Source organism: Mixophyes fleayi, chromosome 6, assembly GCF_038048845.1.
Source record: "Mixophyes fleayi isolate aMixFle1 chromosome 6, aMixFle1.hap1, whole genome shotgun sequence".
NCBI classification, from domain to species: domain Eukaryota; kingdom Metazoa; phylum Chordata; class Amphibia; order Anura; family Limnodynastidae; genus Mixophyes; species Mixophyes fleayi.
The window spans coordinates 20,180,211-20,196,485 of NC_134407.1; the positions used below are offsets into that span (position 1 = coordinate 20,180,211).

Sequence of the window (16,275 nt, forward strand, 5' to 3'; positions counted from 1 at the left end):
TGTATTTATTAATTGACATGATTTCGTATAACATGGAATCTGTGTTCGCGGTGTTAATTTGCAGATTAATTAGAGATTTATTTTTAACTCAGGAGAAACAGATTCCCGTAGTCAGAATAAACCTATAAACATCTGTTCATAATTAGACACTTCTTTTTATTTTCAAACTACTAGTGCTGTTTTTGTTTAGTCATTTTCCACTCCAAAATAGACCACTTGGTAATGCCCTTAAGTACTACACTATATAAACAAAAGTATTCGGACGCTTGACCATTACAACAGGGACTGTAATGACATTGTATTCAAATACATATACTTTAATATGGAGTTGGTCCCCCTTTCGCAGCGAGAAGGCCTGGCTCGCAATCTCCATTACAATTCATCCCAAAGGTGTTTGATGGGGTTGAAGTCAGGGCTTTATGTGGGCCAGTCTAGTTGTTTCACACCAATCTCATCAAACCATGTCTTTGTAGTCATTGCTTTGTACACTGGGGCACAGTCATGTTGGAATAGAAAAGGGCCTCCCCAAACTGTTGCCACAAAGTTGGAAGCATAGCATTGTCCAAAATGACTTGGTATGCTGAAGCATTAAGATTGCCATTCACCGGAGATGAGGGGCCTAGCCCAAACCCTGAAAAACAGCTCTATACCATTATCCCTCCTCCACCAATCTTCACAGTTGGCATAATGCAGTCAGACAGGTAATGTTCTCCCGGCATCCGTCAAACCCAGACTTGCCCTTCTGACTGCCAAACAGAGAAGCATAATTCTTCAGTCCACTGAACACGTTTCCACTGCTCCACAGTCCAGTGTCTGTGTGCTTTACACCACTCTATCCAACGCTTGGCATTGGTCTTGGTGATGTGAGGCTTGCATGCAGCTGCTCGGTCATGGAAACCCATTCCATTAAGCTCCCGCCGCACAGTTTTTGTGCTTACATTAATGCCAGTGGAAGTTCAGGACTCTTCAGCTATGGAATCAGCAGAGCGTTGCTGACTTTTACGCACCATGCGCCTTAGCAATCGTTGACCCCGATCTATGATTTTATGTGGTCTTCCGCTTTGTGGCTGAGTTGCTGTTGTTTCTAAAAGCTTCTACTTTCTAATAATATCACCTACAGCTGACCGTGGAATATCCAACAGGGATGAAATTTCTCAAACCGTCTTATTGCAAAGGTGGCATCCTATCACAGTAACACGCTTGAAGTCACTGAGCTCTTCAGAAAGAGCCATTTTGGATCACAAATGTTTGCAAATGGAGACTGCATGGCTAGGTGCTTGATTTTATACAGCTCTGGCAACGGGTGTGATTGAAACACCTCAATTCAATAATTAACAGGTGTGGCAAAATTGTACATATAGTGTACCTCCCATCTGTTCAGATTTAGACGGAACAGTCCCAATTTGAGGGCTCTGTGCTGCCGTCTCCCAATTGGTAGAAAAGTTGAAATGTATTCCATTCACTGGTGCTCTGCATGGTAGAGTATCGGTGAACGGGCTCACCTGACAATGAAGGGGTTTGGAGAGGAGGAGAGAATGGGTAGCCTAACACTTCAAAGCACTAGGCATGACTCTGGGGGTGGTTATATCCCCATCGTGCAGTGACCACACCCACCCATCCTGATGCTGCCTACCCAAATTTTGGGGGGTACGCATAAAACAATATTCCATCCACTGGGTTTTTACAGGATTGGTTTGACACAGAATAGCCACCTACAGACAGCCTGTTTTGGCTTTTTTGGGCTCCTCAGTGACGAAAGGTTGTTCTATTAAACAGGTTTATTACTCGGGTTGGACAGTACGATTGACAGGTGTGAAAGCAAGCATTTATATCACAGCAAGAGTAATACCAGCCTTCACATAAAATAATAGAGATTATAGGATTAAAAACATGCACAAAGGAACTGTAGGTAAATACAAATTATTACCTAGTCACTGTGTATTAGTTCCATTCAGGCTGATTAAACAGCCAATTTAATCATAGATGCGAGGGAATAGCCAGAGCTATAATCCCAATGACAGAAGATTTGATCCTTGATACATATTAGAACCTTTTTAAGTCAGGAACTAGTTTGCATGTTCCCAGCCGTGAAAAAACAGAATACAGGGTTAAAGGCCTGCACGGAGAAATTGTGGTTCAAGGCTTCAGCTGCATAATATAATCAGTTTATACACTAGATACTGCTGCCCAATGCATTACAAGAACATGACAAATTGACCCAAATTTGGCCTTGCAAACCGCAAGAGTTTAACCGTACAAAGTCATTGGCCATATAATAATACACTACACCCAGAGACCCTGGTGAGAAATTAACTTTGTTCATCAATTCCTAGTTCACAGACATATTCTCATGTTGCTAACCCTCTGAAAGATAATTGAAATTGATATTTTAACTGGTATTCCAATAGAGCTTAGAAATGATGCTGTTCAATGGAGCAAGACCAGAAAAGCCTCGGAAGATTCCTGGAAATTACAAATTATAGCTTAAGAATTGAGAGAACGTGTCAATTTAAGAAAACATGTTCAATTCAACAAAAATAAAGTACTTTTTTTTACCTTGTTGTAAATATTAGGGGTATATTTGCTAAACTGCGGGTTTGAAAAAAGTGGAGATGTTGCCTATAGCAACCAATCAGATTCTAGTTATCATTTATTTAGTACATTCTACAAAATGACAGCTAGAACCTGATTGGTCATTTATGCACAAGTTTAACAAACCTATTTTACTATAACAGAAATGACTAATACCACTTTCACACTGCTGTCCTGGCAATATCCCAGGTTTATGAACCCGGTATATTGCCGGGTGACAGTGCAGGACACCCTGGCAAATTCCCAGGTAGACCGTTTTCACACTGACAACCGGTCTGCCCGGGTCTCCCTGGCAACATCACAAGAGGAGCTTTGATTGGCTCCTCTTGTGATTTTTTATTTTTTTTTACTTTTCAATAGCTTTCGGTGAGACCTGGGTTGAAAATCCCGGTTCTCACCGTTCCGACTGGAGGATACCCGGGTCGGACCCGGAAATAACCCTCCAAAAGACCCGGTTCTAATTTACGGGTCATCTGCCCCGAGTACATGCCCCTGGACCCATTCACACTGAGCCTCAACCCGGGTCGTCGAGTTCCCCCCCCCCCCCCGGCAATAACACGGATTTTTGAGGCAATGTGAACAGGGTATCAATTACCGTTTAATCAAAAATGATTGAATGGAATTCTACAAAAAAAAAAAAAAATCCTTGTTAATTTGGCTAATGGGGGTTCTGCCAAAGAAACCGAGAAAGGAATTGGTTTATGTTGTAGTTTACTGTTCATGTCTGGATCGGATATAGACCACCACCAAATATTTTCCCTTGTTGTTTGTGTGAGTGGTTATTTGGCAATATAGACGGTTTGCCAGAATAGGTTCTCATTTCAATCAGCTAGAAATAGGTTCATGCATAAAAATTAGGGCATTAAATGCAATATTCAGCCTGATCCTGACTACAAAATACAAGAGATAAATGAAAAACAAAAAACTGTTATAAAGTGCTTCTATAGCCAACGTCAGAGGCTAAACAAGAAATAGTATGAGATAAAAAACTTGAAACCAAATGTTTATTTTTAGTTTTCCAGTGATCTTTTCTTCTGTGGTTATAAACCCACCCACACAAGCACTGATGCCACTGGAGATATTAGCAGGTTGGCCCAAAATTGCCAGGTTTAACTGGTCACCATGAGAGAGGCTTCTCAACTGCTGAATTTGCCCGGTTTGGCCACCCACGTGTATTACCAGATCACAAAGTGATCCTGACAGTGGGCACCCAGTCTGAGAGACTGGATATCTCCCAATGAGGCCCCTTACGTCCTTTCCTCTGTTACCTAGGAGACTGCAGGTCAATAACTTGGTGCCTCCTTACCTTCCCCATTCTGGAATTATGAGAAACGATACTGTGAAGACGCCAATGTAGAAATTGCTCATATCTTCTCACTCTCCCTCCCCTTTTATTTCATTCATTCAGTAGTATAATTAATTCAAATCCCATTGTTTCTGTACTTGTCATCACCTATATAGATGTTCACTTACCCCAGGCATTACATTGCTTGCTATTGCTATCTTCATGTGTCTTGATTTATAATGCAATGACAGACACAAAACCATTCCTTTATTTCAGTGTACAAATACCCAGACATTACGTTGGGCATTTTTTTTCCCCACCACACATTGACTGATGAAAAAACAATTCACCGAGCAGGAAAACGTAAAAGAAATAAGTTGTGGGAAAAATATCCTGTGAGCGCCATTAACTGTTACTCCCTGTATCATGTTTCTGTCTGTCCCTGTACGGCGCTACGGATACCTAGTGGCGCCTTATAAATAAAAATTAATAATAATAATAATAATAATAATAATAATACTTGCCAACTTTTCCTCGTTGGCTTCAGGGAGATCCCGGGGGAGGTGGGCAAATTGCATCATTTTGACCTCTGCCCCCTAAATGATTGTCACAATTATGCTCAATTACAGCAGGGGGCGGGGCTAAGATGACGCAATATTTGCATCATTAAGCCCCGCCACTTATCTATTGCTGGGGCGAAAACCGGGAGGTTGCCCTGCTCTCCTGGGAGCCCGGGAGGTCTCCCAGAAATGTGTGAGTCTCCCAGACATTCTGGGAGAGTAGGTAACTATGCTTTAAAGAAAAGCAGCTAATGAATCTCTAGAGACTGAAGTGTCTTTTACATTTCTGTCTCCATTACTGAAGTCATGTTGTCTTACCTGTCAGTCTTTGATTAAATCTTGGTCTCCATGAAAATGGCCACCTCCATAGGCATCAATACATGGACATAGGACACAATTTCTGAACTGTGTCATCATGCCACAGATGGTGAAGCCAACCACGTCTTGTACTGGCTCAGCATCAGGGAGAATGCCAGACTCTTCAGGGAGTGAGGGAGATCACCCCTATTTCAGGGAGTCTCCCTGACATTCAGGGAGAGTTGGCAAGTATGCTGGTACTTTTCTTACACAGGAGGTGTAATATTACTGAACAAGAGTACCGGGTCTACTTAGTAATATTATCCACATTGCGGCTATAAAAGAAAAAATCACTTGTTGCCTGCATCAAAAGTATATCACAAAGGAAGCTGAGAGTTACTCAGATACCCCTGCGACACTGTCCTGGAGTGGTAATAGTTAACTTACCACTTTACCAGGACAGTTTTTGACATTCGGTGCATAACTGAGTTGGCACAATGGAGCTGAAATCCAAAGTTAGAACATGCCGTCCCATTTGTTTAAAAATAAATCTAAATTAATTTAAGTATCAAGAAAAACACATGCACACATCAGCATTATATATACATAACTTTTTTTTGCACATGAATAATAAAAAGTTTAATAATACATATTTTTATTTAAACTAAACTGCATTAGAAAATATTTTATTCAAAAAACCAAGAGTTTTACTCTGGCAATAACATCTTGAGACGCTCAAATAGGTGAGTAACTTATAAACAAATCTAACGCTCACTTAATATTCATATATTAAAATCAATCAAAAACCTCTAAACTTCTTTTAAAAATAAAAAATAAAATAAAAAATATATCTTTAATATAACATTCAATACCAATTCACAAAAAGAAAAAATGCAGCCCCTTTTTAGGATTAGTGTGTACTAAACCAATGCTTTTGTTTTTTTTGGCAAAGGGATAATAACCTGCAGCGTTGTCAAACACACCCACTTCTAATGGCAATAGGGCTCCTTGCCCTTTAATAAATAGATTCCTTAGACAGATGAACCTGGTCCACATAGCATCCACCCATGTGTGCTAAAGGAACTAAGTTCAGCAATAGATGTTTTTAGATTTAAGTGCTACAAGATTGGCAGAAATCAGATGTGATACCAATCTTTAAAAGTGATCAAAAGTGAGACCAGAAAAGTACAGACTTGCGATCCTGACTTCTGTTGCTGACAAATTATTTGTAGTTGTAAGGAAAATACCTGCGTACACAAAGTCTGGAGAATGTTTCCGCTCTATTCCTATCGCTCTATAACCTGAGTACATAAAACCTGAGAATGTTTCCGCTCTATTCCTATTGCTCTGTAACCTGAGTACACAAAGCCTGGAGAATGTTTCCGCTCTATTCCTATCGCTCTGTAACCTGAGTACACAAAGCCTGGAGAATGTTTCCGCTCTATTCCTATCGCTCTGTAACCTGAGTATACACAGCCTGGAGAATGTTTCCGCTCTATTCCTATCACTCTATAACCTGAGTACACACAGCCTGGAGAATGTTTCCGCTCTATTTCTATCGCTCTGTAACCTGAGTACACAAAGCCTGGAGAATGTTTCCACTCTATTCCTATTGCTCTATAACCTGAGTACACAAAGCCTGGAGAATGTTTCCACTCTATTCCTATTGCTCTATAACCTGAGTACACAAAGCCTGGAGAATGTTTCCGCTCAATTTCTATCGCTCTGTAACCGGAGTACACAAAGCCTGGAGAATGGTTCCGCTCTATTTCTATTGCTCTATAACCTGAGTACACAAAGCCTGGAGAATGTTTCCGCTCTATTCCTATTGCTCTATAACCTGAGTACACAAAGCCTGGAGAATGTTTCCGCTCAATTTCTATCGCTCTGTAACCTGAGTACACAAAGCCTGGAGAATGTTTCTGCTCTATTCCTATCGCTCTGTAACCTGAGTACACAAAGCCTGGAGAATGTTTCCACTCTATTCCGATTGCTCTGTAACCGGAGTACACAAAGCCTGGAGAATGTTTCTGCTCTATTCCTATCGCTCTGTAACCTGAGTACACAAAGCCTGGAGAATGTTTCCGCTCTATTTCTATCGCTCTGTAACCGGAGTACACAAAGCCTGGAGAATGTTTCTGCTCTATTCCTATCGCTCTATAACCTGAGTACACAAAGCCTGGAGAATGTTTCTACTCTATTCCTATCACTCTATAACCTGAGTACACAAAGCCTGGAGAATGTTTCTGCTCTATTCCTATCACTCTGTAACCTGAGTACACAAAGCCTGAAGAATGTGTCTGCTCTATTCCTATCGCTCTGTAACCTGAGTATACAAAGCCTGGAGAATGTTTCTGCTCTATTCCTATCGCTCTGTAACCTGAGTACACAAAGCCTGGAGAATGTTTCTGCTCTATTCCTATCGCTCTGTAACCTGAGTACACAAAGCCTGGAGAATGTTTCTGCTCTATTCCTATCACTCTGTAACCTGAGTACACAAAGCCTGAAGAATGTGTCTGCTCTATTCCTATCGCTCTGTAACCTGAGTACACAAAGCCTGGAGAATGTTTCCGCTCTATTCCTATCGCTCTGTAACCTGAGTATACACAGCCTGGAGAATGTTTCCGCTCTATTCCTATCACTCTATAACCTGAGTACACAGAGCCTGGAGAATGTTTCCGCTCTATTTCTATCGCTCTGTAACCTGAGTACACAAAGCCTGGAGAATGTTTCCACTCTATTCCTATTGCTCTATAACCTGAGTACACAAAGCCTGGAGAATGTTTCCACTCTATTCCTATTGCTCTATGACCTGAGTACACAAAGCCTGGAGAATGTTTCCACTCTATTCCTATTGCTCTATAACCTGAGTACACAAAGCCTGGAGAATGTTTCCACTCTATTCCTATTGCTCTATAACCTGAGTACACAAAGCCTGGAGAATGTTTCCACTCTATTCCTATCGCTCTGTAACCTGAGTACACAAAGCCTGGAGAATGTTTCCGCTCTATTCCTATCACTCTATAACCTGAGTACACAAAGCCTGGAGAATGTTTCCACTCTATTCCTATTGCTCTATAACCTGAGTACACAAAGCCTGGAGAATGTTTCCACTCTATTCCTATTGCTCTATAACCTGAGTACACAAAGCCTGGAGAATGTTTCCGCTCAATTTCTATCGCTCTGTAACCGGAGTACACAAAGCCTGGAGAATGGTTCCGCTCTATTTCTATTGCTCTATAACCTGAGTACACAAAGCCTGGAGAATGTTTCCGCTCTATTCCTATTGCTCTATAACCTGAGTACACAAAGCCTGGAGAATGTTTCCGCTCAATTTCTATCGCTCTGTAACCTGAGTACACAAAGCCTGGAGAATGTTTCTGCTCTATTCCTATCGCTCTGTAACCTGAGTACACAAAGCCTGGAGAATGTTTCCACTCTATTCCGATTGCTCTGTAACCGGAGTACACAAAGCCTGGAGAATGTTTCTGCTCTATTCCTATCGCTCTGTAACCTGAGTACACAAAGCCTGGAGAATGTTTCCGCTCTATTTCTATCGCTCTGTAACCGGAGTACACAAAGCCTGGAGAATGTTTCTGCTCTATTCCTATCGCTCTGTAACCTGAGTACACAAAGCCTGGAGAATGTTTCCGCTCTATTCCTATCGCTCTATAACCTGAGTACACAAAGCCTGGAGAATGTTTCTACTCTATTCCTATCACTCTATACCTGAGTACACAAAGCCTGGAGAATGTTTCTGCTCTATTCCTATCACTCTGTAACCTGAGTACACAAAGCCTGAAGAATGTGTCTGCTCTATTCCTATCGCTCTGTAACCTGAGTATACAAAGCCTGGAGAATGTTTCTGCTCTATTCCTATCGCTCTGTAACCTGAGTACACAAAGCCTGGAGAATGTTTCTGCTCTATTCCTATCACTCTGTAACCTGAGTACACAAAGCCTGGAGAATGTTTCTGCTCTATTCCTATCACTCTGTAACCTGAGTACACAAAGCCTGAAGAATGTGTCTGCTCTATTCCTATCGCTCTGTAACCGGAGTACACAAAGCCTGGAGAATGTTTCTGCTCTATTCCTATCGCTCTGTAACCTGAGTATACAAAGCCTGGAGAATGTTTCCACTCTATTCCTATTGCTCTATAACCTGAGTACACAAAGCCTGGAGAATGTTTCCGCTCTATTTCTATCGCTCTGTAACCGGAGTACACACAGCCTGGAGAATGTTTCCGCTCTATTCCTATCGCTCTGTAACCTGAGTACACAAAGCCTGGAGAATGTTTCCGCTCTATTTCTATCGCTCTGTAACCGGAGTACACACAGCCTGGAGAATGTTTCCGCTCTATTCCTATCGCTCTATAACCTGAGTACACACAGCCTGGAGAATGTTTCCACTCTATTCCTATTGCTCTATAACCTGAGTACACAAAGCCTGGAGAATGTTTCCGCTCTATTCCTATCGCTCTGTAACCTGAGTACACACTTGGAATGGGGTAACCAGACCCTTATAACCTGCATTATAAACAGGACACTAATCCCTTACTTCTGGTTCTCCGCAATCACACTGTTCTCCTTCTTCCACATATCCATTTCCACACTTCTGCTCTCCAAACGATTCTGTAACTTCAGGCATGTTATATAGACACATGCCCACGCCCTTTTCCAGGCTGGAGTCCAAGTCCTTCTTGCTACAGCTGCTGAACACTGTAGGGAACGGGTATCTGCAGAGGAATAGAGGACAAGCAATACTAAATCAGTCTGTTATTGCAAAGAAATATTTTCCAATAATTCTCTATTGTCGGATCCAACCAGAACGCTGTATGCAGACTGCACTGAATTATCCAGCTATTTGTCATGGGGTATATTAGGACAGCAGAGGAAGTGACAGAGAGGGACTTTGTAGGCTTCCTCCTTGGAGCGACATATGTAGCTAATATTTTATTCCCTTCACAAACACCATTTTTTTGCTATTACAGTGCCAGAGCGTGTCTCTCCCATGATTATATTATGTCTGGAAGCAGACCAGCTGGCAAGCAAAACGCAAGCCTCATTTTCTCACCGAAGACAGTGGACCATATATTCATTACGGCTTCTCGGCGAGGCAATAACTCACCCCTGTGACAAGTCAAAGGCAAACCGTTAATGAGCTCGTACTGTAGTCACCTGCAATTAGAGTGCAAGGCAGCAATGCAGCAGTAACTGGATACCGCCTCCACATTGTCTTACTAGGCTATGCACCATTGTCCAGGGATAACCTGTGAGGTTAAACAATAAAGCAATCACCATGATAAAAAAAAAAAAAAATTGTGCAGCATTTGCCAACAGATAGGACTGTAGCACTATAAAGAGACACATGTATATCACATGGAGAAAAGGGTAGAGGGGTTGGAAGGTGTTTAAACTGCTGAAATCTGTCTATAAATGAAAGCAGAGCATGATGCACAGTCATAAGCATGTAGCACACAAATTACTTGCTCCACGGCATTAATATTTCATATAGCCACAAATAAGAAATACGGAGTGATAGTGAAGTCTGTGCACATTTATTATAGCGAGAGAGCACCTCTAGGCAGTGGCTTATACTGAGTGTCCAGGCCCTAGTGCAATATTTACCCTTGTTAACTCTGGCTTCAAAGGGCAGCAGATACTGATGTCAAACATCACAGAGCAGCGCAGGCTATCAGGGCCTATGTAGCGCTACAGAATATGTTGGCACTATATAAATAAATGATGATGATGATATGTAGGGGATCATGACATGAGAATGTAACACAGCTTAAGGATAGACAGATATGGCCAAAATGCATATGGGGGTGGCAATGTCTCCTGATCCGTAATTATAGAATCACGTGATACACAACTCAACCAGAACTGGACCACCAAAAACTGCTCAGCCCTGACCTCATATATATTGGTGTTGTGAGAGGACTAAATAGTCCATTTATATTGACTGATGCTAAATGAATGATTTGAAGTGTTTTTTCATTAGCAGCTGAATCATTATCATCAGCTATCTATATAGCGCCACTAATTCCGCAGCGCTGTACAGAGAACTCACTCACATCAGTCCCTGCCCCATTGGAGCTTACAGTCTAAATTCCCTAACATACACACACACAGACTAGGGTCAATTTAATAGCAGCCATTTAACCTACCAGTATGTTTTTGGAGTGTGGGGGGAACCGAAGCCACCGGTTTTAAGGGTGGGCTTTCAGCAAATAAAAGTGGGAAATGGTTTAAAAGTAAAAAAAAAAAAATATATATATTTTAAAATCTCTGCAGTGATTGTCCAGCGTATTGGTAATAAGATAATAGTGCAACTGTTAATTTACAGGAACCCGAACATTTTTATAATGTCTCTGTGGCTTACAGTCTAAATTCCCTAACACACACACTCAGACAGAAGAGGGACAATTTGATAGCAGCCATTTAACCTACTAGTACAGTGTTGGCTAACCTGTGTCACGCCAGGTGTTGTGAAACTACAAGTCCCAGCATACCCTTCCAGCAATATGCTGCTATATATTGGCAAAGCATGCTGGGACTTGTAGTTTCACAACACCTGGAGTGTCACAGGTTAGCCAACCACACAGATAAGGCCATGGCCGGGAATCAAACTCATGACCCCAGTGCTGCCAGTGTGAGGCAGAAGTGCTAACCACTGAGCCACCGTGCAGCTGAATCAAAACAATGAAACTGGATCTGTCACCAGTTGAGCAAAATGATGAAGCTCGCCGGAAAACACCTTTCTTTTGCACCATTGCTGGCCATGGCACACGTGTTCTCTTAAATCTCAGGAGCCTCCTCTGCAGACTAGAAGTGCGTCTCAATGAATGGAGAGGCAGATAAATCTTCATAGGCGCACTGTGCAAAAGTGTAAATTTCCCCTCTAAGCCCTCCCACCACTTTACTACCATCTACTGTAATCAATTAATGTTTTCTCCTAAGATACTGATTTAGTCTCATGTATAGCTTATATTAATTGAGAGATAGAAAAACATGGAGACTGTTTTGATTACAGATGTAATATTCTACTTGGGAGCGTGCAAAGAAACCTGCTGAAAAGCAACATGACGGTGCAAACCGGGTCCCATCTACAGAATAGGAGGAGAACCCCAAACCTGGGTTTGGTGCAAAGTTGTAGCCATTTAGAAGGGTGAAAATGGCGATGCCCCCCTCTGCGTAGCAGGGAACATCCCTTAAAATGCCCCCAGTTCACCTGTTGTTTCTATAACCTCACTCTCATTTCTGCACAAATCAGGGTCACACAGCGCATCTAAAGCTGCGCAGCGGCCGGTTTATGTCCTCCAGTGAGATTTATAGTCTGACCTAATATTAATATTTATAGTCTGATCTAATATTAATGAGAAAGCAAACGCTCAGTAGCAACCAATGGCATATTGGATGGATAACGTACCTCGTACACTTAAAAAAGAAAAAAATGCATCTTAAATTTAATTAGAATTTCAAAGTGCATGCAAAACCCCCTAAGTGTCTTAATGTAGATCTTACTTGACACATATGAGTGACTGTTGGCCAAGCCCATCCATTAATATTCACAATACATACAATTTTGTAGTCTGTTAAAAATAAGTGGTTTTTAGACTTTACTTGACAAGTGAGGTCTTTATCTTCTTATATTGTAAAGATTTGTGCCAAGGTAGGTAATCTTATATGCCGGAGAGCCCATAAGAGTTATTAAACCTTGGACAACTTGTGGCCCCCGGACTCCCATCTCTTTAAGAGAGGAGTCTGAAAACTGTTATATCTGAACGTCAAGGGGCGCACACAGGGGGGGTTTCGGGTTCTCCATAAACCCGTCCCCTCCGCAAAAGAATGGGGGCTAAACAGTGCCCCTACATAGCGGCACTTTACTGTACAGCAGCCATGGCGCTGTCAAAGAAGTGTCCGCCGCGGACGCTTCTTTGACAGCGCCGCAGCTGCTGTACAATACAGTGCCGCCGAAATGGAGCTGCTGAGCATGTGCGGCCGCATGCACAGCAGCTCTCTATTTTTTTTCCCCCCTTAAAAATCCTGCGTGCGCCCTGATGTCAACCCTTAAATTACTCTTAACTCATTACCCTTGAGTTAAAGCTATACATTTAAACAAAGAAAGAGTCACCTAGCTGTAATAAGATATTAGCAGGTATTTTAAACAAGTATTACAAGCTAGAACAAATGAATCTGACAATTAAGCAAGAAAGAAGAAGGAAGACCACTTGTTCCCATCACTGCTGTAGGTGTTACTGTAACTTTTACTGTTCTGTAAAAAAAAATAATTTATTGGAACTATATTAAGCTGTGGAACGGCTCAGAATTTTTTTTTCCTGTAATGCATCGATTGCCAACGATATTAGGAATATTGCATAGAGTGAGAATATTTTACTGTAACCCACCCCCCGAAATCTCTGCTAATACTGTCAGTAATAATAAGCAGGAACTCCTCGCTGTTATTGAAGATGGAGCTGTGGTGTCATGTAAAGTACCTTCTACTTTATATTCATCCCTCTACATGAGAGCCCCTAGATATTAAATTAATTATATAGTTATGTAACAGACCGCAGCAGGTTTACTTATAAATTGCTACTTCAGATATGTGTATAGTGCAGCACGGTGGCAAAGTGGTTAGCACTGGGGTCATGAGTTCAATTCCCGACCATGGCCTTATCTGTGTGGAGTTTCTATGTTCTCCCTGTGTTTGCGTGGGTTTCCTCAGGGTGCTCCGGTTTCCTCCCTCACTCCAAAAACATACTGGTAGGTTAATTGGCTGCTAATAAACTGACTCTAGTCTGTGTGTGTGTGTGTGTGTGTGTGTGTGTTAGGGAATTTAGACTGTAAGCTCTAATGGGGCAGGGACTGATGGGAGTGAGTTCTCTGTACAGCGCTGCGGAATCAGTGGCGCTATATAAATAAATGGTGATGATGATGATGATGCGCAAGAGAAAGGGCCACAATCCTCAAGCTTAACACACTGTTCAGGGGATATAGAGGGGGCTATTTATTAAAGTAACCTTATCACCGTGATAAGTGCAATTCTTTATTAACGTACTTTTTACATTATTTTCTCACTGTGGCACCTACGATATTCTCAACTTCCAAGACGAAAACTAGCCTGGAGCCTCTACTCTGTACTACTGAGCCTCCGCGGAAATGGATGTTCTACAACAAAGCTACTCTTCCCTTCCACCAGCTTGAGATGGCATCAAAAGAACAGGTATGGCTGCGGTACTTAGTGCTGGAAGCTTTATCAGAGGTGACTTAGGAATTCAGAGTGCAGTGCGGGAACCATTCCTCTTGTGTGAAGAGGAAAGGACTGCATCTACGGAGGCATAATCCCATGTATGGTAGAGAAGAGGTTGTCCCGCCTCCCCCCCGTCTATGCACTGTTATGCACTATTATGCTATGCACTGTTATGCTATGCACTGTTATGCTATGCACTGTTATGCACTATTATGCTATGCACTGTTATGCACTATTACGCTATGCACTGTTATGACCTATTATGTTATGCACTATTATGCTATGCACTATTATGCTATGCACTGTTATGCACTATTATGCTATGCACTGTTATGACCTATTATGTTATGCACTATTATGCTATACACTGTTATGCACTATTATGCTATGCACTGTTATGCACTATTACGCTATGCACTGTTATGACCTATTATGTTATGCACTATTATGCTATGCACTATTATGCTGTGCACTGTTATGCTATGCACTGTTATGCACTATTATGCTATGCACTGTTATGACCTATTATGTTATGCACTATTATGCTATACACTGTTATGCACTATTATGCTATGCACTATTATGCTATGCACTGTTATGCACTATTATGCTATGCACTGTTATGCACTATTACGCTATGCACTGTTATGCACTATTATGTTATGCACTATTATGCTATGCACTGTTATGCACTATTACGCTATGCACTGTTATGCACTATTATGCTATGCACTGTTATGCACTATTATGTTATGCACTATTATGCTATGCACTGTTATGCACTATTATGCTATGCACTGTTATGCACTATTATGCTATGCATTGTTATGCACTATTATGCTATGCACTATTATGCTATGCACTATTAGGCACTATTATGCTATGCACTATTATGTTATGCACTATTTTCCTGTTCTGCACATCAAGCGCACTCTAGGCGCATTCATGCACTTAAATTGCGCTTAGTATGGGACACACTGAACCTCCCAACTCCTCCTATTGGCCACCAAGTTAGTCCACAATTCCATACGCATTCCCGTAATATTAACGCAGCTGCACACTTGATATTATAAAAGAAGCTATTTGTCGACAAAATAAAATCATACATCCTTATAACAGAAAGGCTGTTAGGCATCTTTTCAGAAAACAAATTCTTATTTTATCAACCCATTTTTTTCCCCCCTAACTTCATGTGTTTTCCTTTCTGCAAACTTTATTTGTTGTAAGTTATATCCCAGCTGAATAAAAACAAAAAAGTCATCCTTCCCACACCTCTATTATATGCATTCTGCATGATAAACGTAGAAATGAAAGATGTGTATTGTTCTTAGCAATTTATTTTCTAAAACACCCACACTACAACAAACCCTGTTTCTGCCAGAAGCGATGAATCATGCTGTATGTGAGATGCTTATCTCAATGCTCTAAAAGAGAAATTAAGAGCTTCAAAAAAAATAAAAAATAAGTTTATACAAGCTGTACCACTTATATTGTACAGTTATATATAACGAAAATCCTTTTTTTTAGGAGGTTTAAGTGCCTTCATTCTTTTGGGTACATTGTCCGTAGTGTCACAGTGGTGTTAACGACCAGCTTACATCATTTTCATTTGGTGTTCTGCATGTCTTGCATGCAAATTTTGACTGTCAATTTGAAACATTTGCATTGATTTTCTCAATTAAAGATGGAGCGCATTTCATCTAGACTCGTTGATTGGCTGGGGCGCACTTAATCCCTGCGTCATGTGTATCCACATCAACTGCAATAATGATCATGGACACAAGATAGCACATTCATCATCATCATTTATTTATATAGCGCCACTAATTCCGCAGTCCCTGCCCCATTGGAGCTTACAGTCTAAATTCCCTAGTATAGACACACACTCACACACAGACAGAGAGGGAGACAAACAGACAGAGAGGGAGACACTAGGGTCAATTTTTGATAGCAGCCAATTAACCTACCAGTATGTTTTTGGAGTGTGGGAGGAAACCGGAGCACCTAGAGGAAACCCAAGCAAACACAGCGAGAGCATACAAACTCCACACAGATAAGGCCATGGTCGGGAATAGAACTCATGACCCCAGTGCTGTGAGGCAGAAGTGCTAACCACTAGGCCACTGTGCTGCCTATTAAAGAAATGTAACATGCCATTTACCGCATCAGCAGTGTTGCTTCCCATATTCAATCTTTTTAGCAAGTCAAATTAAACCTAATTAAAGTTAACGATAATGGTCTAGTTTGATAACACAAAATAATGCAAAAACAAGTATTTTCAAATAA

At 41.3% G+C, this 16,275-nt stretch overlaps 1 protein-coding gene across 6 annotated transcripts in view; it reads right to left on the reverse strand.

Moving 5' to 3' along the window:
- The window catches only part of ADAM12 (ADAM metallopeptidase domain 12), a 399,327-nt gene that overhangs the window by 80,668 nt on the left and 302,384 nt on the right, over positions 1 to 16,275 (reverse strand). For all 6 annotated transcript variants that reach the window (XM_075215979.1, XM_075215980.1, XM_075215982.1 and 3 more), the window contains one exon: positions 9,292 to 9,469. In XM_075215979.1, the coding sequence (XP_075072080.1) occupies positions 9,292 to 9,469 (178 nt within the window). The remainder of the gene's footprint in view (positions 1 to 9,291; positions 9,470 to 16,275) is intronic.